The following is a 26957-nucleotide window of genomic DNA, read 5'->3' as shown; positions in this document are numbered from 1 at the left end:
CTCAGACAAAATAAGTGGATCACCAACTAGGCATGATGCTCATAAGAGCTATCATGTAATCTTGTGATACAAGTTACCATGACGAGCGGTGTGATCTGAATCTCTAGACAGAAGAGCTAGAGGATTACTGTTTTATTGTATTCTGTTTAGTAAATAGAATAAGTGTTTATTTCTTTTTAAAAAGCACATTAAGGAAGTTTTATTCAAACTGCTTTGGATATATGTTCCATTGTAACTCAGATTTAGGTAATATTTAATATATTTGTTTTCTTCCTCACACCCATTATGCTTTAGTATCAAAGGCTCTGTTGTTAGAGTAAAAAGGTGTCGGTTGGAGGTTGTGATATAGCACACATCGCTTCAGCACATACAGAATGCTACTAGGGGCAAGTCTACACTACAGCCGGGATTGATGCTCTGAGGTCGATCCACCCGCGGTCGATTTAGCAGGTCTAGAGAAGACCTGCCAAATCAACAGCAGATCGCTCTCTAGTCCAACCCCTGTACTCTACCCCCTACGAGAAGAATAAGGTAAGTCGATGGGAGAGTTTCTCCCATCGACCCCCTGGGGTGTAGACCCCACAGTAACTCGGCCGAAGGTACGTCAACTCCAGCTACGATATTCACATAGCTGGAGTTGTGTAGCATAGGTCGACTTACCATGGTAGTGTAGACATAGCCTCGGTTAAAATAGTAGATTTAAGAGCTGCTACTTCTATTCCACATTCACATATGAGGACACGGAGTGAGGAGTATTCTGCACTTTGGGAACTTCATTACAGAGCAGTTGTTTCCCTTTTCTCCACCTTCACCCTTCATAGAAACATGCATTTGCTAAGCAACAGTGGCTTCCTAATAGGACACAACTTGTCATAGTTTTAGTGACTTGTAATTAAAGTATTACCACTTCCGAATTATGTTCTCTTCAACAAAAAAGCTGAAAGTGAAATTGTGATGAGCTTTAACTTTAAAGAGCTTAAATACATAACAAGGGTAAATTATAGTTTTCTATGAGCAAGAATCTTGATAATTTTATGAAGTACAAGCAAAGCAAGTAAATCTGTATATAGTTCACTATCATATATATGAATGATACTAGAACCTTTTTTTTCTTTCTTTAAAGATTTTCTGGAGTGTCTATAATAATATTCCTGCTGTGACAAATTTGCCTTTGAGATGTAGTTACCATTTAATGCGGGGAGAAAGACGGCCACTTTGGTAAGTATCTTATCATTGTAAGCTGCTGGGGATAGGGACACTTACGTTGTTATGGAAATAATAAATAATGGGTGGAAGGAGGGAGCAAAGAGTTGCATGTCTGTACTGTACTGCCATTAATCAGCTCGACTTGGGATTCAAAAGTAACTTACATGCATCACTAAAGATCTTGTTCAGCTTAAAAGCTAATTATCTTAAATCAAGCATTTATTAAAAATTAGCATGTGGAAATATGGGCTATAAGAAAAAGCTAATAGTATAGTACACATTTATGTTGATTAATTATATTTGATTTATTTTAATTTACTGATTTTTCTTTTCTCTCCACACAAAATAGGGGTACATTAATGCAACTGACTAATATTCATTTGTAATATTCACTGTGCCAAGTATGCTCCATATATGCACACACATGCACGTACCTGTAGACATACACACACATTCTTTTAGGCTTGGATCAGGGAAGATTGACTATCAAGTTTTGTAACAGTACATTGCAGCTCATTCCAATTTGATAGCTTATTGTTCGTAGAATGGAAACTCAAAACTATAAACCATCAATTTTTTCTTTATAAACTGAGTTTAATTTCTCTTCCCGTTCATATAGTTCATGCACTTTTTAGTTAGATGGATTAGGAACTTTCTGAGTAGGCTTGCTACTTTTTTGCACAGTTTCTTATTAGTGTGGCTTGGGATCGAATTACAATTCTTTACATATTAACAATAGACCATAAAATGTTTCACTGAATTTTGACAGAGTACTGTAGGTTCAAGTGACTAGTGAGTCAGCACAAGAACTCCTTTTAAAAGACATTACTGCTGAACGGTGTAGGTTAAATTGGTTTTAAGTAAATGTCGACACTGGGATATGTATACACCAGTCTTGATATTTTCGCTGGCAGTGTCAAAGGATAAGCGGGAGAACTTTCTGTTTTTGTTCTTCTCTATTTTTAGTTTTGATTTGGTCAGTGATTTGCGGGGGGTGCACTTCAAAGACCTTCTCTGAAGATGATGCGGGTCTATTTTAAAACTCCTCTGTCAAAGAAATTCAGTGTACTATATTTAAGGAAAGGAATGTGCAATGTTGATCTCATCACTAAGTCGTTTTCTTAGTAAGTATTAATAAATTATTGCACAGGAAGCAAGGGGCTTATTGAGATTCTCAGATTAATTAGGGTTTTTGGCTAATTATGGCCATGTTTTTATAAATACCAGTTTATTTTTATGGGTGTTTAAAAATGTGCTTTCCTTGATTTAAGTCCTTCCCAAGCCTTCCCTCAGCACTCATCCCCATTGATGGGAGTCCATTTTGGCTGGGGAATCTTTAGAGGCTGCAAACAGTTTTCAGCAGTTCAGACATATTACATTAAACATATTAGTGAATACCTTTTAAAAACTGGTTCTTGCACTTTTTCTTTTGTGGAGCTGTGACTGAAAAACACTAATTCAAGTTTATAAATTAGCTGCAATAGAACAAATTGGAAAAGGCTGTGACTAATAACTGTAGCATTATGAAGCATGGTTTAAAAGTGTTGTCAGCCCTAACTCCACATCACTTGATATTTTTTTTTGAAGGACAATTAATTTCCAGTGATCACAGAACTTAACTGAAATATGTACAAGCTCCTGTTTTCACTAGTAAGAACCTGAAAAGAAACGAAGTGCCGAAGTGCGAGGTTACCACAATAAACCATGAAATGTTTTGTGATCACGTGCTCTCTAAGAATTTGCAGCCATTTCAAAGGTGCCCTGTGATCAGGGAAAATAGAATTATTTCCTAACACACATCACATAGGAGAGGGATTGGATGTTAACAGGTGTGCATCACACGAAGAATGAATGATTTCTCTCTGGTGTCAAAATTCCAAGCACAAGCCTTGTTACCTGGAATGAGTGCTCACATTTCAAATGGGATTGTCCTGGAAAAATTAACCCCATAAATAAGTTTAAATTTTTATCACACTATGAAAAGCACACTGTATGTAAACTTTACCTACATGTGGTTTTGAATGGTTTGTTTTCTTTGATATATTTCCCACAACCAGGGAAGAGGAAAGCAACGCCAAAGGAGGTGTATGGAAAATGAAGGTCCCTAAAGAAAGTACGGTATGAAATGTTCATTTCTCTCTGGAAATGACTAGTCAGGGTTTCAGCTTAATTTCCATATATAAAATGATGACAGTTTTCTTTATAAAAATTCCTTTTTTGGAGTTCTTAGTTTGGTTGTTGAACTGTGTTGAGTGATGTCAGTACACCATTATCAAGTCTAACGCCTTTTATGTTATGAAGACGAGAAAATTTGTTAGTGTAGATAATTCAATACTTGATTTTTTTTTGCTTATAACAATATTTGACAATATTTTATTAATTTAAATAAAAGCTACAGTGAAAGGTTTCATATAGCATCTCCGTTTGGCAGACATACTATTTGGTCATTTTTATCTTCCATCTCAAGACTTGATTTATTCACTTACGGATACGCAAGATAAAATTTTAACAATTGTGATTGAAAGTCAATAGTTAATTATAGGTGGAGCAGCAATGATTGACCAGTCCTGCAAAATTCTCACATATGAGTAGCCCCACTGACGTGAACTCAGAACGCAGTAGAACTACTCATGCATAACAATATTCATATAGGTAAGTGTTTTAGAGTAGGGCCTAAATAGTGAGGACCACACTGTCACTAGCCCGTCATGTTCTTCACTGCCATAAGTACTGCATAATAATATTAGTTTTTCAACACACAACCTAATGTGCTTTTTATTCTCATAAGCCTAATCCTGCGAACATTTTTTACTGGATGAAATGCTTCCTACACAGAAGACCATAGGACAAGTCACAGGAGTGAGTTTATGCTTGGTGGCTTATGCTCTGCGCTAGTAATGGGAGTTTGCAGGATCAGTCTCTACATTAATATATGAATCGCTCCATTGACAGAAAAAACACATCATGTCAAAGATTGTCAGATTGACATCTTCAGACTGCATCTTGTTGCGTGACCTCCAATTTATCTTTCCTTACTATAGATTGATAGAGTACCTTGTATTGGCTGATAATGAACCAATGAAATGTTTTATGCTAATTCTTTGCATCCTCAAAGATGGATAAGAATGTTCAGAAACAAAGGGAAAGTTTTCTTGGCTCATTGGGTTTGTGCTTTGTGGTTTTAACCTTATTTTGTTATAATTTATCATTTTTAATAGTACTAGAAAGCACAGACTAAATTGAAATAATAGTGAGGCCATGGTTTGTTTAAAAGCAGCATATGCAAATGCCATTATGGCTGTATAGACAAAGATAGATGTTGCCATATGCTCCAGAAATATGATTATTTCCCTGTAAGCACACACCTTGGAGCATATTATTGCATTTATTAGCCCAGAGTTGCATGTGATTTATCAGCAATAGGGTTCCAAGTTTTTGAATGCTTTTTTGGTTTAGTAACAAATGTCAAAAAGGAAATAACATAACATAGCCAAAGACAACTGTGTGATAGGTAGACTTTTTTAAAAAAAATTAATTCTCTAGTTAGCATTAGAATTTGTTGAAAGAAACTTTTTTCATAGTCAAAGGAAAATAAGGCATGAGATTTAAATATAAATTCATCAATTTTTCTAGTACAGATTGGTTCTTAAAATGAACAGTACTTATTTTTGATAGAAACAAGCGTTCACAAATGCAGTTTAATGGTCTTTTATCTTGCATAAGCAGGAGAAATACTTGAGAGAAATCTACGTTTGTACTTTGCATTAATTAACTATTTAGGTTGAGTCCCAGACACAAATTTAGAGAAGGTAAATTTATATTTAAACATTTAATAGAAGAATGTCAAGTTATGCTACTTTATAATAGGTATTATAAATTCTTGCTCCAACTCTGTGGAAAGAGGGAATAGTATAACATAAGATGCACTTATAACACACAGTCTCAGAAACTGCACTCAAGACTGAGCAAGCAAACCTAACACGTACACTGAAAGATCAATAACCTAGAATAATAACTGATTTTTTTTCTTGTTAGTCTGCAGTTTGGAAAGAGTTATTGCTGGCAACTATTGGGGAACAGTTTACAGATTGCTCTGCAGCAGGTAAAGAGATCATTTTCTTAGTGTTTTCTTCTTATTTCTGTAGATTTATTTTAAGCCCCTGTCCCAAGCAGTAGGTTCTTGTTCAAAATATTAAAACATCTAACACTTAAAAATTGTGTCATAGCATATAAGCATACCTATTCTCCCTGTCATGAACACAGGTCAAAAGAGGACAGACAAGATTTCCTGGCTAGCTATGTGGGACAGAGTTAACTCTAGATCGAGGTTCTTAATGTTTTTTCTTTCTGAGCCCCCCCCCCGTCCCCCTCACATGCTATAAAAATTCCAGGGCCCAACTGGTGCTTCAGCCGGGGTGGGGACGCTTCGGGGCTCTGGGCTTCAGCCGGGGGGGGGGGGGGACGGGGCTGAGGGTTCGGATTTCTGTACCATGGGATGCTGCTGGAGGAGGCTGCAACAGCCCCCCTCCCACCCCCAGGTGAGAACCTCTGCTCTAGATTATTGTTCTTGCCTGCCTCCAATGGCCCAGCTTGAATCCCTTGGGGACTGGCAAATGTTCTAGGTTTTAAACATCTGTGTATCAGCAGGTGTTCTAGTAGTTTAATACTAATGCCGTGGTGCCAGGATTCTGGAAGTCTCAGCAGGCATCCATTTGCTTGTTATGGGGTGTTTTGTACCATTACTGCTGAGAATCTATCTATCTATCCTAAGGACTTTTATGGCCCCCATTACTGTAGTATTTGTATGCCGCACAATCTGTAATGTATTTATCCTTGCAACACCTTTGTGGGGTAAGGAAGTACTGTTTTCCCATTTAACAAACAAGGAATGGAGGCACAGAGAGGTTAAATGATTTGTCTAGGGTCACAAAGGAATTCTGTGGCAGAGTTGGGAGGAACCCTTCTTCTCATTTGATATCGCTTGAACCAAATTAGTTGTTAGTGTTAATTTTACACAAAATGTACTTGAAATAGGTTGCCTGATAAATTAGTGATATTGTTCAGATGCAATAATGACCGTATTTTCAAACTAAATCTAGCCCCTAAAAATATACTTGAGATTGCATGCTTTATTTAGGAATGGACTGCAGAGGGGTTGTGAGTGTAACCTTGCCTAAGACATATTATCATATTTTACATATTCCAGTCATCAAACACTGGTAGAGGTCTGTCTGTTTCAGAATATAAGGCTGAGTTACAGGATTTGTCCATAGTTACTGGAGAAGGCAAATGCTTGGCTAACTTGTCAGTCCACTGAGCTAGGAAATAAATGCTCAAAAATTGTTACTAAGTTAACTTTTCTGTTTGATCAAGGAATGATAAAAATATATGTATATAACTACATTTTTATGTCCTAAACACAAACATCTGGTTAGACAGATGTTTGTTTAATGCCCTGAATATTACATTTTGAAGTTGTTCCATTTCTGATTCATCATTCAGTAGAAAATAACTTGGTTTCTTAATTCCATAATGAAGTTCAACAAAGACCTTTCAAACAGGGAATTTCTCTCCAGCCTGATCAGTACAGTAGAGCTGAAATGTAGTATTTGCCTCTCTTTTTGGTATGTTTGGCTTGGTCATTGTCTTGGATTTTTTTCCAGCAAGGGTTTGTTGAGCTAGTATACAGATAATAAACTTCTCTGACTGCTTGCATTATAGAAAACAGAATAAAGGTGCCCCACATCAAGAAACTTTTAACATCAGTGCCTGTTCAGTCATATGCGTAGTTAAGCTGACATCAGGAAATGAAGAAGCATGTATGCCATTTACATGTAATTCTCCGTGCAGAATTCTGTCCCAATCTCAGTGATGCAGCGGTAGAACACCAAGTTCTGAATACTGGTAGCAGCAGTGTGAAACTGACCATAGTCTTGTTAATATCTTTCTGCTGCTGCTTGAGGAAACTTTGTGGCAGCCCTATTGAAGCTTACATTCTGGAAACTTCATAGTCTCCATCAGACTTTGAAAAATAAAGCTTCCTACATAGTGGTGACAGATTTTTTTTTTTAATCCCTCAGCATAAATTCCTTATATTACTGCAACACAGAATTAAAGCCATCGCTATAGATTCTGAACGGCACCATTTCACTGTGAGGTACTATTTACAATAACTGCTGCAAGTAAGCATACATATGGTTTCTACACTGGTATTCCCTTCATTCTAGACGGCTCGTTTTCATTTCATGTTTGATTTTTTTTTTTGTACAAAATGTTCCACAGTAGCATAACTAGCCAGAATAGACTCTTCTCCCTTTTTAAAAAACTGATTATTTCTTCAACACTTCTTCCTCTACATAGATGATGAAGTAATAGGGGTTAGTGTCAGTGTTCGTGACCGTGAAGATGTTGTTCAAGTTTGGAATGTGAATGCATCTTTGGCAAGTGAAGCAAGAGTTTTAGAAAAGATCTATGAACTTCTGCCACACACCTCCTTTAAAGCAGTGTTTTATAAGCGTAAGTATCTTGTCAATTTATTTCCTCCTAGCAGGATTTCCAGTTTTTGTTAGCGAAAGTGATCACAGATGAGATGCATGCTATAGGATAACCTTGTTAAGTGACTGACTGAATTTTTAGCATTCAGAAATGTTGTATCTCTTGTTGCATGAGGATTTTTACTTTCTAATTATTGGAGATTTTTTTTCCTCTGTACAAAACAGTGAGAATGGCTTTCATAGTTAAGTTTTAACAAATTGATTTGTCAGATTCACAAGGTGTTTTTGGTCTGCAAATGCAATAATAAAAAAATACCTGCATAACCCTCAAGATTGTGAGCTATTGTTAATTAATATATTTATTGGTATTGTAGCAACCACAGTCAGGATTTGGGGAGGAGAGGGGCATTCTGCTAAGCTCTATATAAACTAGTAAAAATGGTTATTGTCTTTTCTCTTGTCCTCCCTGACCACTCATCCTTATTATTGTCTTCTCCTGTTGTTCTCATCTTAATTTAAACTGTAAGCTCTTCCAGGTAGGGACTCTGGGTGAAATTCTTGCCTTTGTTGAAGTTAGGGTGCTATTTTGCTTATTCATGGTGCTGGACTGGGAAGGAGAAGAGAATGGGGGAATTCCTCCAGGGGTCTGATCCAAAGCCCATAGAAGTCCATGAGAGTTTTGGATCAAGCTGCAGCACAAAAAAACTTAGGACCTGATACAGCAACTCATATCCATATGAGTAAAGGTTGCAGGGTCAGGCTCGTAAGTACAGTCATGTTAGATCTTGCATTATGCCTTAAGTGTACAGGCATTTGTAACAAAAAGCTTAATGCCTAATTGAAACAGACGATTTCTTACTAATAGTAAAAGCAACAGTAGGAATACTTTTTATCCATTATAATATACCTCAGTCCCCAAATTTCCATCCCTTAGCATCTTTTTACTTAGTACTTGTTCATATAGTCAATTTAAAAGTTGAGTTTTTTTCCTTTTTCCCCCCTTAGCTCACAGAGAGCATCATGCTTTTGAAGGTGGACGTAGAAGACATTAACTGCACCCTGTAAAAAACTCATACTTTGTAGTCTGAGTTTGGGAAGTGGTCTAAGCAGGGAGATGGATGGGCAGAAGCCTTGCAGAAGCACCACATCTGCTCGTCATTTTCAGTTTGTTTCTAATGCTTTCAAATTGGGCCATTATTACTCAAAATGAGGAAAATGGTTGCCTTGATTACTAAACATGGTGCTCCTTACTTTTTTAGCTTTCTACGTTCTTAGTTTAGTTTCCTTGTTGGGGGGGGTAAATTGGCCACTTGTTTTTCTTTCGTTCAGACTGTATTTGTATTTCTGTTTTGTTAAACTTAGAAGACTTTCCTGTCTTTTGAAGTAGTTGTACTGTACTTAGTAAATTGCAAATATGCACAGAGATGATATGCTGCTTTTTCTAGATTTGCTGTACATAGAGGAATCCTGGCTTGGTCAAACATGTTTTCAATATTTGTTTTGAAACATTCCTATCATGTTAAGATTTACTCACTGTCTTTGTCCCGAGAGAGAGAAATTGCACTGCATTATTCTAATATCAAGTCATGTGGTCATGCACTGATAATAGCACACATACTGTAAAAATAAATAATAATCACTGAATGAGATCCTGCAAACAAAGAGCACATTTGTATTGGGACTGACTTAAATTCTCTGAGTTGTTAACCAGTGTTTTAATTTAAGCTATCTCAAAAAAACACATTCAGCCTAGAATGAGAGATCTGTCAATAGAAAACCCTTTACCTCTTATTTTAGAGGAGATGATATTGAAATAGTTTTGTATGCTTTCTTATGAAGTTTTTCAGTGCACTCACTAAAAAAAGGTTTCACAAGTCAATTCTAACACATTTTATTAAATAGATCCTTCTCTCACCGTGCTTTGATCATATTTGGCCTCTGCCTTCACCCATAAAGGTCAGTACCAAAACTCCTGTGGGCTTCAGTGCAAACAGATAACCCCCACTGTATTTAGTTTCAAGCTATGGTGGCACCTTAAGTGAGGTTGTTCTTAATTTAGAAAAATGAAGTTGATTAACATTTTACAGCATGAATGTGAATATTTACAATGTTAAACTCCAAGTGTGTTTTTGTCTGTATTAATTATTGGAGGTTTCAGTATGTTTTATTATAGTACCAAAGATTTATTGAGTTAGTTCTTTTTACTAAAAGAAGCTTCAAAGTAGAAATGAGTGTATACTCCACTGAGTATTACTGGATTGGTGTGTTTTGTTTGGAAATTGTTCAGATTGCACTGATTTCCACATATTTAGTATATTAAGAGGCAACCATTGGAATTAATTACACTTATAAATAAAAATTCCCTTTGAATTTTTTTACTTCATCTGTATTTATGAATTATAATTGTGCAGTTAATGAGGATTATTAAACAAAATTTTTCTAAAATCAAATGACTCGCTTCAGTAATTGCTTTCTGAGATTGTGTTACTAGAACTGCTTTCTTAAACTAGATGTAGTCAGATGAAAATTCGTCTCCAAGAAACTATACATCTAATCTGAACATACATCAAAATATTTATTTTTAAAAATTCAAATATATATATTTTTGTTAACATATGAAGAAAGGGAATGTTTGATTAATTTTTATCAGAACTGTCTCGTATTTTCAGTAGTAAATCTGATTTTAGGATTTTTTTTATTTTGAAAGACTTGTATTTCTTTATATGTGCTATTAAACTTTGCATGTAGTTTGATGTTCTGAAATAAAAGCAGAGACACTTTATGCTTATATTAATCACTTGATATTTTACAGTTTGCATTATTTCAGTCTCCCTGAATATGAAACTTACTAGTTACTGTTGTTTGTCTAAATGAGCTTTAACACTGTGCTATTCTAAAGTCTAGTTACAAATTTCAAGGATTTCCTTCCATTAAGTTGAATTCTCTTGGTTACCCCATATCTGTCTGAAATCTTTAAATTTGTTTCAGAAATTTTAAAATTCAATATTTAACTTACAATAGAGTTCAAACTAAAGAAGCTGTTTAAATTATTTCTAAGATTTCTTGATAACACAGTAGCTTTAAAGAAGAGACTGTCTTGTAGAAATTCAAAGATGTTCTTTGTGTACCAGGTGACCTGGGTCTTTCTTATTTTCTTAGGCCCAGATTCAGCAAAACACTTAAGGACATGCTTAAATTCCATTTGCTTAAGTGATTTGCTGAATAGGGATTGATTTATTCACATACTTAAAGGGCCCTTATCTTTACGTATGCTGTGTGAGAGAGTAGTCTCCGCTTTTCCCCCCAGGAAACTAATAGAACCAAGCCTGAGAAAGCCAGAGCTCCTGGTTCTGCATAGGTTGATGTATGCAGATTTGCAGGATACGGACAGCTAAAAAGAAAAACCTTGAGCTGTACGGTGTGGTGTTGCAAATCAATTTCAGAGAAAGTAGGGAGGGCAGACAACTCATGCAAATAAATTCTTAGTGACTTTCAAAAATGATTACCTCTCCCTCATCTGAAATACTTTTCTGAATTATTCTGGAGGAAATGTGACTGAAATTCTAGTCAGAAATTAATTTCTCACATCATCCCTCATTTATTTCCACCTGTTGGAAACAAATTCCCTCTATCCCATGTTTGCTTTGTGGATTAAATTCCTGGCTGGCTGCCATTCCGCTGACTTTAATAGAAGTGCACCTACTGACAGCAGGTACTAGAATTTGGCTAAATAACTAGAATCTGCTAATCTGACGTATTGGATTATTAATCCTATTGAAGCAAACTGTCTTTATGACAATACCATGTGGTTTAACATTTCCTGGCATGCCACATTTTTCTTATTTTAAAAGTCTTTATGCTGGAACATTGAAAGAGACATTGTCACAGTTAGTAGGTCCGTATTTTGGCCTACCTCTGCCCACTTTATCTCATATCTCCATGTGGGCCATCCAGAGTTCATTGAAATCAGTGGAAAGACTCCCTTTGATGTCAGTCCCTAAGTGTGCTTGCAATTCTTATTTGTTTTTCCATCCTAAAAAGAAAGTAGTTAGCAAGATTATTCTAGTATTCAACATTATTCTGAACTTTGAGGCTGTGCTGAAAATGCATTGACTGGCAGAAGAAATTTACCTTTCTCTCCCTCTGAAGTATACTCATTTGTGTCTAATAGGTGAAATTTATTAGAGATTGCATTGTTCTGAATGCCCACTGTATAATGGCCTAGTATATGATTTCCTACTTACTCACCAGCTTTGGGTTTTTTCTACTTGATTTGTGATTGTAGGAAAAATTCTTATTGTTACTTTAATATTATAATTCTTCGGGTTATTTAATACAAGGTTAAATAAATTGATAAATTAGGGTTCAGTCCTGCATAAATTGGTAAAATAGGGTTCAGTCCTGCATAGTGCTTATTCTATATAATGCATATGTGCATTGATTTCAATGAGACAACACTAATTAGTGTTTGCAAGATAATGCAATTGAACACTGCCAGCCTAGCACAATGCTTCTACTTACGGAATTGCATTGAGTCTCTGCGCTAGCATGAGTTGGAAGCTATGTGGAAGTTAGACATTCAGCTATCCTTCAAACAGCTTAATATATCTTCGGTTTGTCCAACATAGCTGAATATTGGGCATACTGCTGGAGGAAGTGGGTATACTACTTCCTGTTTTTACTAATTAGAATAGACTTACTCATTAACTATAAATTTCCATGTTTTTTTTAATATTTCAGCCAGACCGTCAGTATCCTTTTCGCTTTCATTCTATACATTTCTTTCTGATTTTAATAAACCTATATATAACATCCACAGGTTAACTTTGGTTCCAGGACTGAAATTAATAAGGATCCTTTCATTCTAAAATGTAGTGCTTAGGCTACAATTCATTAAATTACATGTCTATAAATTAAAATTAGGGTTGGATCAAAATCCATAATGTAAGTCTACATGACAACACTGATGTTCATTTTATGTATATTTTTATGCTTGCAATACTCAGGGCATGTCTACACTAGAAACTTAAGTCAACCTTAACTTAGGTTGACTTACAATCACCGCAGCAATTGCTATAGTGGTTGATGCCCACACCAACCTATGCTATCAGTGGTGCATATCCTCACTAGGAGCGCTTCCACCAACTTTCAGCCCAGCACACTGCCCCTCTTAGACGGGAGCTCAGCTTCCCCTTTCAGCTCCCTGCCTCTGGGAGCCCTGCTGGCCCTGGGCTCTCGGCTCCCTGCTGCCGGGAACCTGGCTGTCTCCTCAGGCTCGCAGTGGGGAGCTCCCTGCCTGGAGTTCCGGGGGCTTCCAGTGGGGAGCTATGAGCCTCCAGACAGCACCCAGGCTCTCTGCAGGGAGTGGAGATACTTTGGGCAGCAGCTGGGGATCCAAGCAGAGAGCCTCCGGGCAGCAGCCCAGCAGGGAGCTGGGGGGCGCAAGCCAGATAGGGGAGCTCAGGCACCAGTTGAGCTGGGAGTGGGGAGCTGGAGCTCAGAAGGAAGCTGGGCTCTGAGTGAGGAGTGGAGCAGTACAGCACGGCTGGCAACGGGGAGCCCAGGGGCAGTCAGGCTTTAGCTGGAGCCCCGCACCCACCCCAGTGACAGCCCCACTTCCTTGTCAATTTCACGTCTCCAGCATGGAGCCGTGAAATTGACCAGAATGACAGCCACCATCCAAAGTAAGTAACGCAGTGTCTCCACAGACCCTGAATCGCCCTAACTAAGCCAACATAAGCCCTATGCCTCTTGTGGAGCTGCAATTATGTCGGTGTAGTGAGTCACTTACATCAGGGAGAGCAAGGCTGTAGTGTGTACACTGCCATAATTAAGTTGAGGTAAGCTGCCTTATGTAGACCTAACTCTGTAGTGTAGACCAGGCCTCAGTCGAGCGAGCTTCCAGAATTTGAGTCAGTTGGTCTTTAGTTCAGACTGACCTATCTGATGTTTTATGAAATATGTTACAGTAGTGTTCAGAAAAGTGGACACTCCATAAGTGTCATAAGTATTTTTCTTTAATGTCTTACTGTACCTAGAGTTGAGCTTCATTGAACACTATTAAACGAACAGTGCACTGCTGTAAAATAACCCCAGACTATTCAAAAGAATCTCAAAATAAACCATGAACAAATTCCTAGTAAAACTAATTGCCAATTCTGATAGATCAGCTAAGTATTAATAGCACCAGAGATCTTCTATAAATATTCTCGAAAGGGAGGAAGGAAAAATAAAGCAAAGGAGTTGCTGCTATTGTCAGGAGGTAATGACTAGTTGCCTTCTCTGGGAACTGTTCTTACCATCTGTGTAAGAGGTTACCCACTACAGCCTCCAACTGAAGAGAAACCCAGGAGCTGAGCAATCTCTGCAGGGGTGGGAAGAGGAGAAGAGCTTAGCTAGGGAGTAGTTACAGTGGCTGGAGAAGTGCGGAACCACATGCATAAGGAAGGGAAAGGGAGCAAGGTGGATCAGTGTTCTGAGGGGGAAATGCACTGCTGTGTGCAGAGGGAACAGAAGCATGGATCTCCTGCTGGCATGCTGCGGCGCATAGGGGTGTGGGAAAGAGAAGGGGAAGGGCCTATGGCCTGCTGCTGAAGCAGAGCAAGTTGGTGGGAAGGCAAAGGAGTTGCACTGAGGAGAACAGAGGAAGAGGGGGTGAGAGGAATAGCCTTGGATGATTATTTTTAAGTATAATCAGTTGTGGTAGTTGCCCCAGCAATGGGTGGTGGCAGGGACTTGTAAGGGAAGGTTGGCCCCTCTTGAGAAGCTGTCCAGGCTCTCGCCTGCTCTAGAGCTCGCCTGTTGACCATTAGTGATGCATGAGCAGCTCAAGAAGTCCCTATGCATTATGCTCGAGGTAACTGGGAAATCTGCGTGAACTCCAACCCGTAGGAACAGGAGCAGCCAAAGCAAGGATTACTGGATACCACACCTCTGGGCATTCAGGGCAGAGCTGTTGGAATTTCAGACTTTCTCTGCCCTGTGCTGATGGACAATTTGCTCCAACCCTCCCTCATCTGTTCACCTCAGCTTCACTCTACATCTGCCCCTCCAACCCTCTTCTTCTCTACCCTACCCCCCACACGCTCTTCACTTCTCTCTTCTTTCCATTTAGCTGATCCCCTCCTAAGTAAACCCCACCCACCCCTGGAAAATTGTGGACTCCCTTGACACTTGCTGCCATCACATTGTTCACTCTGCTTGTTACAGCTCCTCCCCCACCCCGTGTCTGTCCTGACTACTGTAGACAATCTGGTCTCAGGGTTTCCTTGTAGTCGCCCATCTGTCTGTAAGCCATCTGTTGTAATTTGTACACACAGACTGTCTTTTTGTTCTGTTTGTTCAGCACCTGGCACAAAGGGGTCCAGGTCTCTGACTGGTGCCGCAGGTGCTACGATAATACAAACAATAAATAACAGTAGTAGGCATTTTCCAGAGGACCGAGGGAGGCCCGGCGGAGCTGGTTCTTAGTGGCAGCGTTTAAAGCTGATGAGCATCCTGCTGAATGATTTAGTGATATGTGGGATTTTTGGTGTTTGTCTCACACTTGTTCTGACCGGGCTCCTCTATCAGCTTTGAATCTCCTCTGCGGGGATACGTGCAGAATGAGGATCGCTGGCTACCTCGCTGTCTTATACAGCTGTTATTTTCACAGCTTTATTGGCTGCTGGCCCACCGAGCCATGTGCCAGTGGCCAGGCTCTAAGCTGTGACTCTGGTAGTGCTTCCTCCCAGCTTCCTGGGCCTCTCTGAAGGGGCTCTTCAGCACTCTAGACAGCAGCATTACTGCTACTATGGTGACTGTTCATTGTAAGTTTCACTTCATGGGGTTGAAACACTGTCTTCTGGGGAACCCTACTTAATAGGATTCTACTGTATTAAATAAGGAGCAGTTAACTGAACACCACTTATTTGATGAAATCGGTGAAGACCTAAGAATGAAGAGGCAGGAAAAGGCCACTTTGCCTCAAACCTCAACTTCCCGCTTGTCACTTATCCTTTAATCCTCCCTCCCCGTAAATATATCTAGCTGTGTCTGTTTTATGTATACTTTTTCAGCAATATTATTTGACCACGAATTCCCCTTCTCCCGCTGTTGGAGCAAGAGCTTTCAGTATGGATTCTTCTCTGCATTTTAAATGGTGCTTGGGTTTTGAATTTCTTGAACAAGTTATTCTTCCTCCATCAACTGGTATCAGTTAACCTCCTTGTTCACTAATGTCTCGATGAGCAGTATTATTACCAACTGGCTCACCTTGGTAGCCTTGTTATGCAGTGGTACCTACAGCCAGTACTGCCTCTGGCTATTATCAGATCTCACAAATTAAACAAAATCAAGCCAAGGCAGTACTTGGCTGCCAGTCTTTTATCCAGGGGATTGCAGGAAGTTGTAGACGGTAAGTATTTCTCCTTAACCGGTGTCCCAGCATGGTGCTAGAAGGCACTATAAGTGACTCTGCGGAGCTATTTGCGCCATCAGATGTTAATACTGAGGGATGTATTCCTTGTTCAAAAAATCCTGACTGATCTTTTGCAAATTTAATGGTGTTAGCCCTGGTGTTCTAGCCAGATTTCAGTCTGAATAACTGCATTTTGCTTCCCCCGTGTGAACTCGGTGGTGGAGAGAGTTTTCTCACACAATTCACACTGAAGTATTGTGCAGTGTTTTGCGCTATGAAACCTTTTACTCGTCTCTAGGCTCAAACCCAGGTGATTCCTGTATGAAACTTATAAAGCACATTAAATATTCTTCAGTAGGAGGCACTATACGTCTACAGTTATCATGGATTTAAACAGGACACTGCTGCATACTGAGACTTGTCTCCTCCAAGCCAACTCTCTCAAATGTTGTGCTGTCTGTTTTTTAATACCGGCTTCTGCAGACTGAGTAATTTGTATGGGAACAGGAGAGTCACAATATTAATGGCACTAGACCAGTGGTTTCCAGCCTCTTTTTTTCATTTGCGGACCCCTTTGAAATCTTAGACCTAGTCTGCGGACCCCAAGCGGTTTGCGGACCACAGGTTGAAACACAAGGCAGCCTGGAGCACGCTCATGCTCCTAGTCTGCAAGGAAAGCAGGGTTATCAGTAGGGAGGGGCTGAATCCACTTACTCTTGGGTTGTGAATCGGTATAATCAGCATATCAAACAATTTATATAAAGTAGTGGGACATTCTTTCCTACAGAGATCACTCACCACCAGGTTTGCAAGCCAGGGCCGAGGTCCTAGGAATGCTTCGTAGTTAGAAAAAAAAAAAAATCTTGACGTCCGTGTGCCACATCAAAACAGTGGTTAGTTTTACAAGCAGGGCCGGATTAAGACCTTTAGAGGTCCTAAACACTGAAAAGATTATGGTTCCCCCCCACATATGTAATTCAAAATAAAAACAATACTATACCATACAATAAAACTTTATTTTTCGAAATGACACAAAATTTACATGTATGCGGAAATTAAAATAGCTTCTTTCTAGATTTTCTGATTGCAAAATTCTGGATAAGTTCATTGAAGCTGACTCGACGAAGCATATCCGCTTCCATACACAATAGGGAAAGTGAATCAAGTCTGTCCTGACACGTTGTTCTCTAAGGGTTTTTTATTCTTTTCATTTGAGAAAAAGAGCGTTCTGTGGAGTTAGTAATCATCAATCTTAAAAAAATACGTAGTGCAATCTCTACATTTGGAAATACACATTGTATTCCATCTTTCAGTATTGTGTCATGAAGATCAATGTCACTGAATTTCATTTTTCCTGTTTCATTAAACTTCATGCACATATAACCGTGGAACTGCCATACTTCTCCACAGAGAGATTCATGTTCAAGTCAACAGGGTATGACTCAACTAGCTTTTGGGAACCTTGTGAATATTGTTCATCAGATAAGTCCATATAGTTTAGAAAAGAAAATCTACTTGATACTTCTTGTACACTTCACCTCTCCTCTTCATATGAGCATCAAGTATATCAATTATAGCATAGTAAGTAGATATGCGAAATTTGTCTCTAGGATTCAATGCTGTTTCTGTTGCACTGCTATCATTTGCTTGTTTTTTCCTGATTCGCTTGTGGGACTGGGCTTCTTTGTAGTTAGTATCAGGCAAGATATCTTTTGATATGTGTTGTGACAAAACTCTGTCCTTGCCTCCGTGGGTCCCACGTTTCCTGGCGGATTTCACTAGCCTCAGAGGCTCACTGTGACTCTGCAAGTAACCCTTCTTTCTCTAGAGATAAGGGTCACAGTCTACTGAGCCATTTTCATCTTAAGCCAGCGAGGGAGGTGAGGAGAAGTTATCCTTCCTTGCACAGTCTCTGTTGTCTCCCAATCTCAGTGATTAATCAGGGGCAAAGGTGGGGGGGGCCCGGGCCCACCCTGTACTCTGGGCTCCAGCCCAGGGACCCTAATAGTATCAGCTATGGTAGCTGACCTTTTAGAAATATGACATGTACAATTCCCTGGGCTACTTTCCCCACAGCAGCCCTCACTTCCTCAAGCTCCACTTCACCCTTACCTCAGGGCCTCCTTCCTTGTGCCTGATATGGTGTGTACTACTCAGCCTCTCCAACCGCACAACTTCTTCCCACAGCTCCTGACATGCACTCCCACCTGACTGACTGGGAGGCTTTTAACTAGTTTCAGCCAGCCCCTGATTGGCTTCAGGTGTCCCAATCAACCTAGCCTTCTCCCTGTCTTCTGGAAAGTTCTTAATTGGCCCCAGGTGTCTTAATTGACCTGGAGCAGCTGCCATTTCACTTATTCTGGTACCAGGGATTTGTTTAGCCTGGAGCTAATATATCTATCTCCCACTACTTTTCCATAGCCATCTGGCCTTGCCCCGTCACAGTCTTCAAATCTTTCGAAATCATTCTTCAAAGTGTGTAAGTGGTCTGCTAATGATTGACAGAGGTCTGCACATGTTTTCAAATCCAATTCTTTTTCTTGGAGAGCTTGACTTGTGTGATCAAAGTGTTGTAAAATTTCATTCCACATGGTCAACATGAATACAAACTCTAGTTCTTGCATCTTGTTTGCAATGTTTTCTGCCACTCGTATAGTTTCTCCCTTTTGAGATTGGTCTTCAGCTATACTTTCTAATGCAACCACAATCTTTGAGTAGGACTCCAGAATTGCACTTGTTGCCACTGCATGTGCCTCCCAGCGAGTATTTGAAAGACATTTCAACACACGATCATTGCCCAAATATGTTTTAAGAACTGCCCATCGGTTTGTTGAGGCAGAGAAAAATGTATAAAGTAACTGGACTGTTGAGAAAAAACTTATTGCCACCGGACAACAATAAACAGCACTGCGGCCAACAAGATTGAAAGACTGTGCAGCACATGGTATGAATATAGCATATTTGTTCTGTTCTAAAAGCTTCTTCTGCATTACTTGATAACACCCTGACATGGTGGCAGTGTTGTCGTAAGATTGACCTCAGCACTTTGAGAAATCTGTTTTGCAAACTTGGCACAGATAATGCAGTACTTGATTTGCCATTTCGTCACCAGTGTGACTTTTCAAATTGAGGAACGTTATAAATCATTCAACTGGTTTTCCATCTGTGGGAGACATACATCTTAGTACAATACTCAACTGATCAATATGTGAAAGATCAGGTGTAGAGTCGACAGATAAACTGAAGTACCCAGCAGTACTTATTTAATCCACAGTAGCTGAACGAACTTGGTCACGCATTAGACCAGTGAGTTCATCACATGTTGTCTTGGATAAGTATGATGGGTTACCTTTGCCAGCATATATTTCTCCCATATTTTGAGATATGGCCTGCTAAAAATGGGTCAAACTGACCCACAAGCTCCAACAATCCCAAGAAATTTCCATTCTGCAATGATCCAAATGTGTCATTTGATCCCCGGAAAGGCAGACCACATTCAGCTAATGTTTGAATAACAGCTATAACACGCTCCCCTTTAATTTGTTCTTCCAATTTTTGTGTCAATCCAAAGCCCTGTCTTCAATTTAAATATGTCAACATTGAATCTCTGTGAGTATTGCTATTTTCATGTTGTTCAATTAAAACAGTATTCTGCCAATCATTAAATCCATCTGCAGCAAACTGGAATGTTGAAGGTTTATATGCAAAAAGTTTGCAAACAAAACAGTACACAAACCCTGTTGATGGTGAATACAGTAGCCATTCTCCAGTGTATTTCTCACCATTTGCTTTCATGCCGAAAAATATTTTTTGTGGACAATATCTTGTTTGTTTGTCATTGGTAAAAGTCCAATGTGATTTCTCAAATGGCCCAATGTGGTGTTGACAGTCATTTGGTCCACGATCTATCCAGTAAGCTACATCATCGGTACTGAAATCAACCCACATACCAGAATCGTTTCTCCTATTATTTACATCATGAGCAGGTTCAGTTTCTGACACATCCACACCTTCTAGAACAAAGTCTGTTTTACCACCAGGAGTAGGATGATCAGTTACAGTCTCTGACACATCCACATGTTCTGGAATGGTGTTTGTTTCACCAATAGAAGAAGGGTCAGTCTCTGAAACACCTACAGGTTTTGGAACGATGTCTGTGCTACTGAGAGAAGATGTTGCTTCTGATGGATTCGCTTTGAAAAATGATGTCAGCTTTGGAAGATTTTGGAAAATTTCACTAGTTTTTTGTTTCTTTTCTTCCACCAGTTTACGTTTCTGCGCTCCACTCAGTTGGTTACGTTTCACCCTGCCCCTTATCTCAGTTATCTGAACTTAAAAAAAAACAAATTACACAATGTACACTCTGTGTGTGTGTGTGTGTGTATAAAATATATATATTTTTTTAAGAAAAAAAAACAAATCAAGTACATATAACTCAGAAGAATATATCAATAATAAAACATAAATTTATTGCAATACATGACAGGATCTGATTTCCTCTCATTATTTCGATCTACGTTAGTAGGATGCCCCCTGGTTTAGCTGGGGATAAGTAATAAAAAAGAGAACAGAAAAATGGGGGAAAAGTGTGTAGTGGAATGTAAAGAAGTCTAACAAAGTTCTGATTTTTCCCATGATGACTGCTTCAATGCTTTTTTTTAAATATCAAATATCAAATTTTTTCCAAAAAAAATGAGATTTTTTTTTGGTGCCCCCTGCTTTGCTGGTGCCCTAAGCACGTGCTTAGTCTGCCTATTGGGTAATCCAGCCCTGTTTACAAGTGTTAGCTGCCCCATATAAAACAACACCCCATCGCTCAGGATGCCCTCACCAGGCCTGGTAGTTCTTTTCTGATACACAGCCATTGTTTTGAGGAAAGCACTTAAACAGAGCATCCAGTAAGTAAGCCATACTGCAGCCTTCCTTTGCTTCCACGTTGCTGAAGCCCACCAATGCGGAAGTGAAAGGTTCATTTTCATTGTCTTGATACTTTAGTGCAGCACCTCTGTGCTTTTGCCAACCCAGGCACCTGTCACCAAGACAGTGGCCAAGCGTCTGTGTGGCTTGTGTGTGTTAACTCCTCAAAGGGCTTGGAAATATGAACAGCCTGCCAGATCCCTCTGTGGCTACACCTTTCAGCTCCTCCCAGCGGACAAAGAGCTGAGGCCGTGAGCTTCAGCACACAGTATGTGGCGCTCCACCTTGATTGCTACATCCTGTGAGAGCTGCTGGACAGGGAGGACCATTCCTACTTGTGACTGGCACAGCCTGGAAATACCATAGCAGGGGCTGAACAGTTAAAAAACAAAAGCCAACTGGCTTCTAACAGCGCAGCATTAATACAAAGTTGCAGAGGATGGGCAAAGCCCTACCCGCTATACACACCATAGGCACTGACAGCTTTCACCCTGTTGCAGGCAGCATCTCCGGAATCACATGAGGATGCTTTTGGCTGCATTCCCAGGATTGAGGATGCCCAGGGAAATCATCTGAGATGGCAGCAACTTGGAAATCTCCCACTGCAGGAGACAGGTTTGTCTTGAAATCCCGTAGGGAAGCACTGTTCTATTAATGATAACACCCAGCTCCCATAGGGCATTTTTCATTCGTAGACCTCAAAGCACTTGGAAAGTGATAAATATTGTCCCCATTTTACAAGTAAGGAAACTGAGGCACAAAGAGGTCTAAGTCATTACAGGGTTCAGGTGCCTGTAGGGATTCAAAATTGCACTAAACAGGCCTGGGTCAGTTAGAGTATGTGGCAGGTGGTAAATGACTCTGAAACTCCTACATTATCAGGGAGCCTGCAAAGATTCTCAGGGCTGCTGGTACAGATCCAAAACCTCAGTCAATGATTTGGCACATCCCCAAGTTACAACACCACATTTCTGTGTGATGGATTGCTTGGTGTTGTGGGGAGGGGAGCTAAAATATATTTGAATGTATGGCCCAGTCATGCGAAAGGGGTCAACTAGCATGGTTCCTTTTGCCCAGGCAGGGCCCCATTGACTTCAGTAAGGCTTCATACAGATTTGGCTCCCTATGAGTGAATTCCATTGAAGGGTCAGGGGCATAGTTTGTATCAGCATACGCTCCCCAAGTTGATATCAAGCTAGTAGCTTCCCTAGCACCAGTGTAACAATTTCGGGTCACAGTTTCAGAAATGTTCATTCGATTTTTTGATGCTTTTATGTTTGGGTGCCCAAATGGGAGGCATATGAAAGAGGTCAATTTTCAGAGGTGCCAAGCATCTAATTGACAAATCCAGCTCATGTCCACAGGAGCTGCAAGTGCTCAGCCCCATGGGCACACAAGCCCTGGCTCTCAAGTAGAGGGCACCCAAAATGAGTGCGTACTTCTGGACCAGGACTCCAGTGTGCTAGGTGTTGTACAAACAGACAGAACAAAAAGACAGTCCTTGCCCCAAAGAGGGTAGAAATTCCAGAGTAGAAAACCATGTACCTGAGTGAGTGCCTCCTGACCATAGGTTATAGTGCCAGAAGGGTTGAATAAGCATGACTTAAAGTGCACTTGCACGGCTGTTCCTTTGCTGGGTTCTTGTACATGTGTGAGTGTACCTGTGCATAAGAAAAGAGAATGACCCACAGACAAAACAGTCAATACGGGGAAATGATCAACCAATGTTCTCTGCAAATAAATAAATAAATAAAATACCAGGGTTTTTTTGCAGCTGAGAGTTTGCAAATTTCTCAGCCGGCTCTCGGGACTTGTCTTCACTACAACAATGAGCTCCGGTTGTCTGCACTCCAGCCACCCTACTGGAGCTAGCCTAGCTCAGATGAGAGTCACCGCTGTGAAACCACTACACAGACTTGATCAGATTAGCAGCTGAGAAAACGCGGTAACTGGAGCGGCTGTATGAGCCCCACAGTGTGATTAGCTTTAGCATCAGCAGCACTTGAGCTTCAACCAACCCCCCCCCCCAGCAGGTCCGTTAGCTCAAGCTAAAAACACCCCTTCACTCAAGTGAGGGCAAGTCTACACTGCGGTAAAACACATGCAACCGGTCCGGGTCCTGGGCTCATGAGGCTTTAAGTCCGAGCTTGGGCTGGAGGGTCCCAGATCCCGGGATCCAGCCTGAACCTGGATGTCTGCACTGCAGTTTCATAGCCCCCGAGTCAGATGAGGTGTGTCAGCTGTGGGTGTGTTGTTGCCGTGTAGACAGATCCTTTGAGATGTGGGGGGGATGGGCATTAGGTTGGGGCAAAACTCAATTTATAGCTCAAGCTGAGGTGGCAGTGAAGACAAACCCTCAGGAACTTTCCAAAGTTACGCACCCCTTCCACGAGCAGCTGAATAACGTCTGCCTTATTAAATTAGAGTCCACAAAATACTGATTCCTCTTACTACTGATATGTATTGCTGGGATTAGGCCAGGATTTTCAGCGGGGGGGGGGGGAGCAGGATCGTCCTGTGGTTGGGGTGCCAGCTTTGCCACAGACTTCCTGTGGGACCTTGGGCAAGTCACTTAGGACCAGCTCCTTAAAGGTATTTAGAATCCTAATGCCCACTGAAGCCAATGGGAGCCTGGAGCATAGCCTACACTGGGGCTGGGAGATATGATTCCCAGGCTGAGGAGACCGGCTCGAGCCAGCGTGCTAATGCAGCAGCCTGGGTGACCTGGGCTAGCTGCCTGAGTCCAAACCTACCTGTCTGCTGGATCTGAGCTCAGGCAGTGGACCTGCGCTGTCACCAGTGCTGCAGCATTTTTTAGCATGCTGGCTTAAGTCTGTCTACCGGTGCTGGGAATCACACCTCCCAGCTGCAATTTAGCTGTACCCACCATGCCTCAGTTTCCCACCTATGAAACAATGGTAACAGCACTTCCCTACCTTGCAGTGGTGTTGTGAGAATAAATACATGAAAGATTGAGGCATTCAGACACTATGTCTCCTCCTGACTATGGTGATGGCAGCCATATAAGTATCTCGAATAGATTGTCCGACTGCTACAGCTCAGGGCAGTCTAAATCAATAACACCGAAGGAAGCAACATCATCTTGCTGTCAGTCTGAACCCTGGCTCTCTTTGCAAAGAAGTCAACCTCTCAGTTGTATCCTGTTCCTATAATAAGGTCATAGATCCCACCAGGAACACACCATTACTCTGGAATGCCATAGAAGAAAATCTCCTAATCCAGTTAAGCTGGAAGCCTCTTGACCCATCTCTGCACCACCTGATTCAGACCCAATCAGCACCACTTGTCAGGATCAGGGCTACTCCTTTTTAACCCAGTGAAGGAGGGTTCAAGAGAAGGATCCATACAGGACTGAAGTGCTCACTGCTCTGAGTTTAACAGGACACTGCTTTCCACCGTTCTCTAAATCGCCCACTTGAGTACAGTGGGACTCTGTCAAACCCCCACTGCGATTCTTCCTACCGGAGGACAAAGTGGCTAGAGCACTGTACGGAGAACAGTGTACAAAGAGCACTCAGAACTGAACGTGCAGCCTTTGCCCTAGGCCCTGCTGCTGCCTGAGGTTATGTGCAGGGTAAGTAAATTGTGTAGCTGACAGAGGTGGGAGCTACCAGCAGACCCTCCCACACAGCCCTAACCTGCAGCCAGCTGTGAAATGCTCATCCCAGTTAGCATGTCAGATGGGGTTCAACTTTACCCCCCGCCCCCGTGCAGACAATGTGTTACTGGAGAGCTGCCCTCGCTTGCTCCCGCCCCACAATAGTATAACATCCCTGTGGGAACATGGTGGGGAAGTATTTCATGCATTTGGAGCTGACTTCAAGGCACTTGATTCGGTTAATCATCCTGCCTGCTTTGCTCCTGCTTTTCTTTCTTCCTCCCTCCCATCTGTCCTCTTCCTCTCTCCCTCTGCTCCCTGGCACTTTGCTTCTCTGCCACCTGCTCCCCTTCTCATCCTCCGCACTTGCTAATGCTTCCCTGATGCCTAGTCCTCCTTTCCCCCAGCATATGCTTCTCTGTCACTTAACTTCCTTACTCCCCCTCTGCACATGCTGCCTGGCCCTTCGCTTTCGCCTCCAAACATCCCGCTCATTGGTAGCTCAGGGCTTCAAGGGCAAACCCTTGTTTCTACTCCCCCCTGCCCCTCCCACTGGAGCAGCAGTGTCTAGTGACGGCATCTAGGCTGCCTTGTTCTGTTTTGTTGCAGTTGCTTTTCTGGGCTTGCAGGCTCATCTTGGCAATAAATCAGGTCACCAGTAACTCCACCGATGACCGGCAAGGGCATGTAGTTGTCTCCTCCTGATCATGGTGTGGGAACCACTGTCCTATGACTAAGTTTGGAGTTAAGTCTTCATCATTTTCAATGAGAGTGAAAATTAATCTCTTGAAATGACTTGAACGTGAAGGCTGAGACTACAGACTTTGTACCGGTGTAACTATTCCAGTTAGGAGTGTGATTGTTTTACTGAAATAGTGACGCTAGTACAATCCCTGATGTGGACATAGTTTTACCAGTATAAATGTGCCATATACTGGGATAGCTTTTACCCTGAAATGTATTAGGATAGGTTACTCCAGTGTAAGCTCCTTTATGCCAGTAGAGGTGTATCCACATGAGGGTGGTTGTGCCAGTTAAGGGTGTGATTGTTTTACTGAAATAGTGATGCTAATACAATCCCTGTACAATTGAGAGAGGATTCATTCCTCTGCAAGGAACCAGCAGCCTGATGAAAACAAAGAGTGGCCCCTGTACCTGTTGCCTCCGATAAATGGGCTAGTAAAAGAGCACCTGGATTGTCATTTACATGGTCTAGGTGTACCAGTTATCTATCACTGAGATAGCTTTAAAAGGGTTATTGCAAATCCTCCCTGGAACTCCTTCCAGTTAATCAGCCAGGTTGTTTTTGTGGAATACCTACTGCAGCCTAATGGTGCAAACTCCCTTGCTTAGCTCTTCTCAGAGGTCATATATAATTAAAACCACTTGCACCAACGGTGGAGCTTAACCTTGTGACATACAGAGCTACCCAGGGTTGTGAGGCACCTCACCACTACCTGCCCTAAGCGTGAGGCAGTTTTGTGTATGCCCGATGTGGCTCAGCTCCTTGAAACCATCAGTCTCTAGCCACAAGCTCTGCCTCCCAACTCTCCATGTGTCCTAAGCCCTGCACCTCTCACAGAGATAGGCACCTGTCTCTGCCCATGACTCATGAACCTGGGGAAGACAGGTGTTCTGCCTAACTCGCATGCAGGGCCTGATCCAGTAGGCATGCTCAGAGGTTGCCTAACTTCATACAAAACAACCAGGGTGGGGAAGGAGGAGGCCCGCCCTTATAACGTTCAGGCTAGTGATTAGAGTACTCATCCAGGATGTGGGAGGGTCCTGGTTCAAGTCCCCCTCTACATGCTGAAGAGAAGGGATTGGAAAAAAGATCTGCTGTCTCTCAGGTGTGCCCTAACTCCTGGCCTATTGAGTTGTTCTCGTGCTTTCTCTGGCCCAATTAATATTTGATTCAATTATTTAATTAAAGTGGAACAATTTCAATAGGAGAGATGGAGGCAGACCCACATCATAAATACTCTGACAGCAAAGAACATCATGTGAGATCTTAAATAACAGCCCCGTGGTTAGCGGTCCTCTCAGAGAGGTGGGAGACCCCTGTTCAAACTCTTTCTCATCGGCCAGAGGAGGACTTACAGGGGGAGATGAGTGTCTCCTGCTTCCTGGATAAGTGCTATAACCACTAGTCCCAAATTTACACAGGAGGGTTGCTTAGGGTTGCCAGGCATCTGGTTTTCGACTGACATGGCGGCTCTGGTCAGCAAAGCTGACTGGGCTAGTAAAAGTCCAGTTGGCTGCAGCAGCCAGCTCCATGCGACTCCTGGAAGTGGCCAGCATGTGCTTCCCGTTTCTAGGCACA

At 41.3% G+C, this 26957-nt stretch overlaps 1 protein-coding gene across 6 annotated transcripts in view; it reads left to right on the top strand.

The window, feature by feature from the left end:
* EIF4E3 (eukaryotic translation initiation factor 4E family member 3) overlaps window positions 1-25165 on the top strand; it is a 60668-nt gene extending 35503 nt beyond the window's left edge. For 4 of the 6 annotated variants that reach the window (XM_043518550.1, XM_043518552.1, XM_038408296.2 and 1 more), the window contains 5 exons: window positions 1124-1218; window positions 3264-3324; window positions 5242-5308; window positions 7567-7722; window positions 8706-10145. In XM_043518550.1, coding sequence (XP_043374485.1) covers window positions 1124-1218; window positions 3264-3324; window positions 5242-5308; window positions 7567-7722; window positions 8706-8752 — 426 coding nt within the window. In that variant the 3' untranslated portion in view covers window positions 8753-10145. Of the gene's footprint in view, window positions 1-1123; window positions 1219-3263; window positions 3325-5241; window positions 5309-7566; window positions 7723-8705; window positions 10146-21515; window positions 21639-24209 lie in introns of those variants that run through there. The other 2 variants (XR_006282650.1, XM_043518549.1) reach the window with 2 other exon arrangements.
* Window positions 25166-26957: the final 1792 nt, after the last annotated feature.

The sequence above is a fragment of the Dermochelys coriacea genome, chromosome 7 (genome assembly GCF_009764565.3).
Source record: "Dermochelys coriacea isolate rDerCor1 chromosome 7, rDerCor1.pri.v4, whole genome shotgun sequence".
Lineage (NCBI taxonomy): Eukaryota > Metazoa > Chordata > Testudines > Dermochelyidae > Dermochelys > Dermochelys coriacea.
This window is presented reverse-complemented; position numbering and strand designations above follow the sequence as displayed.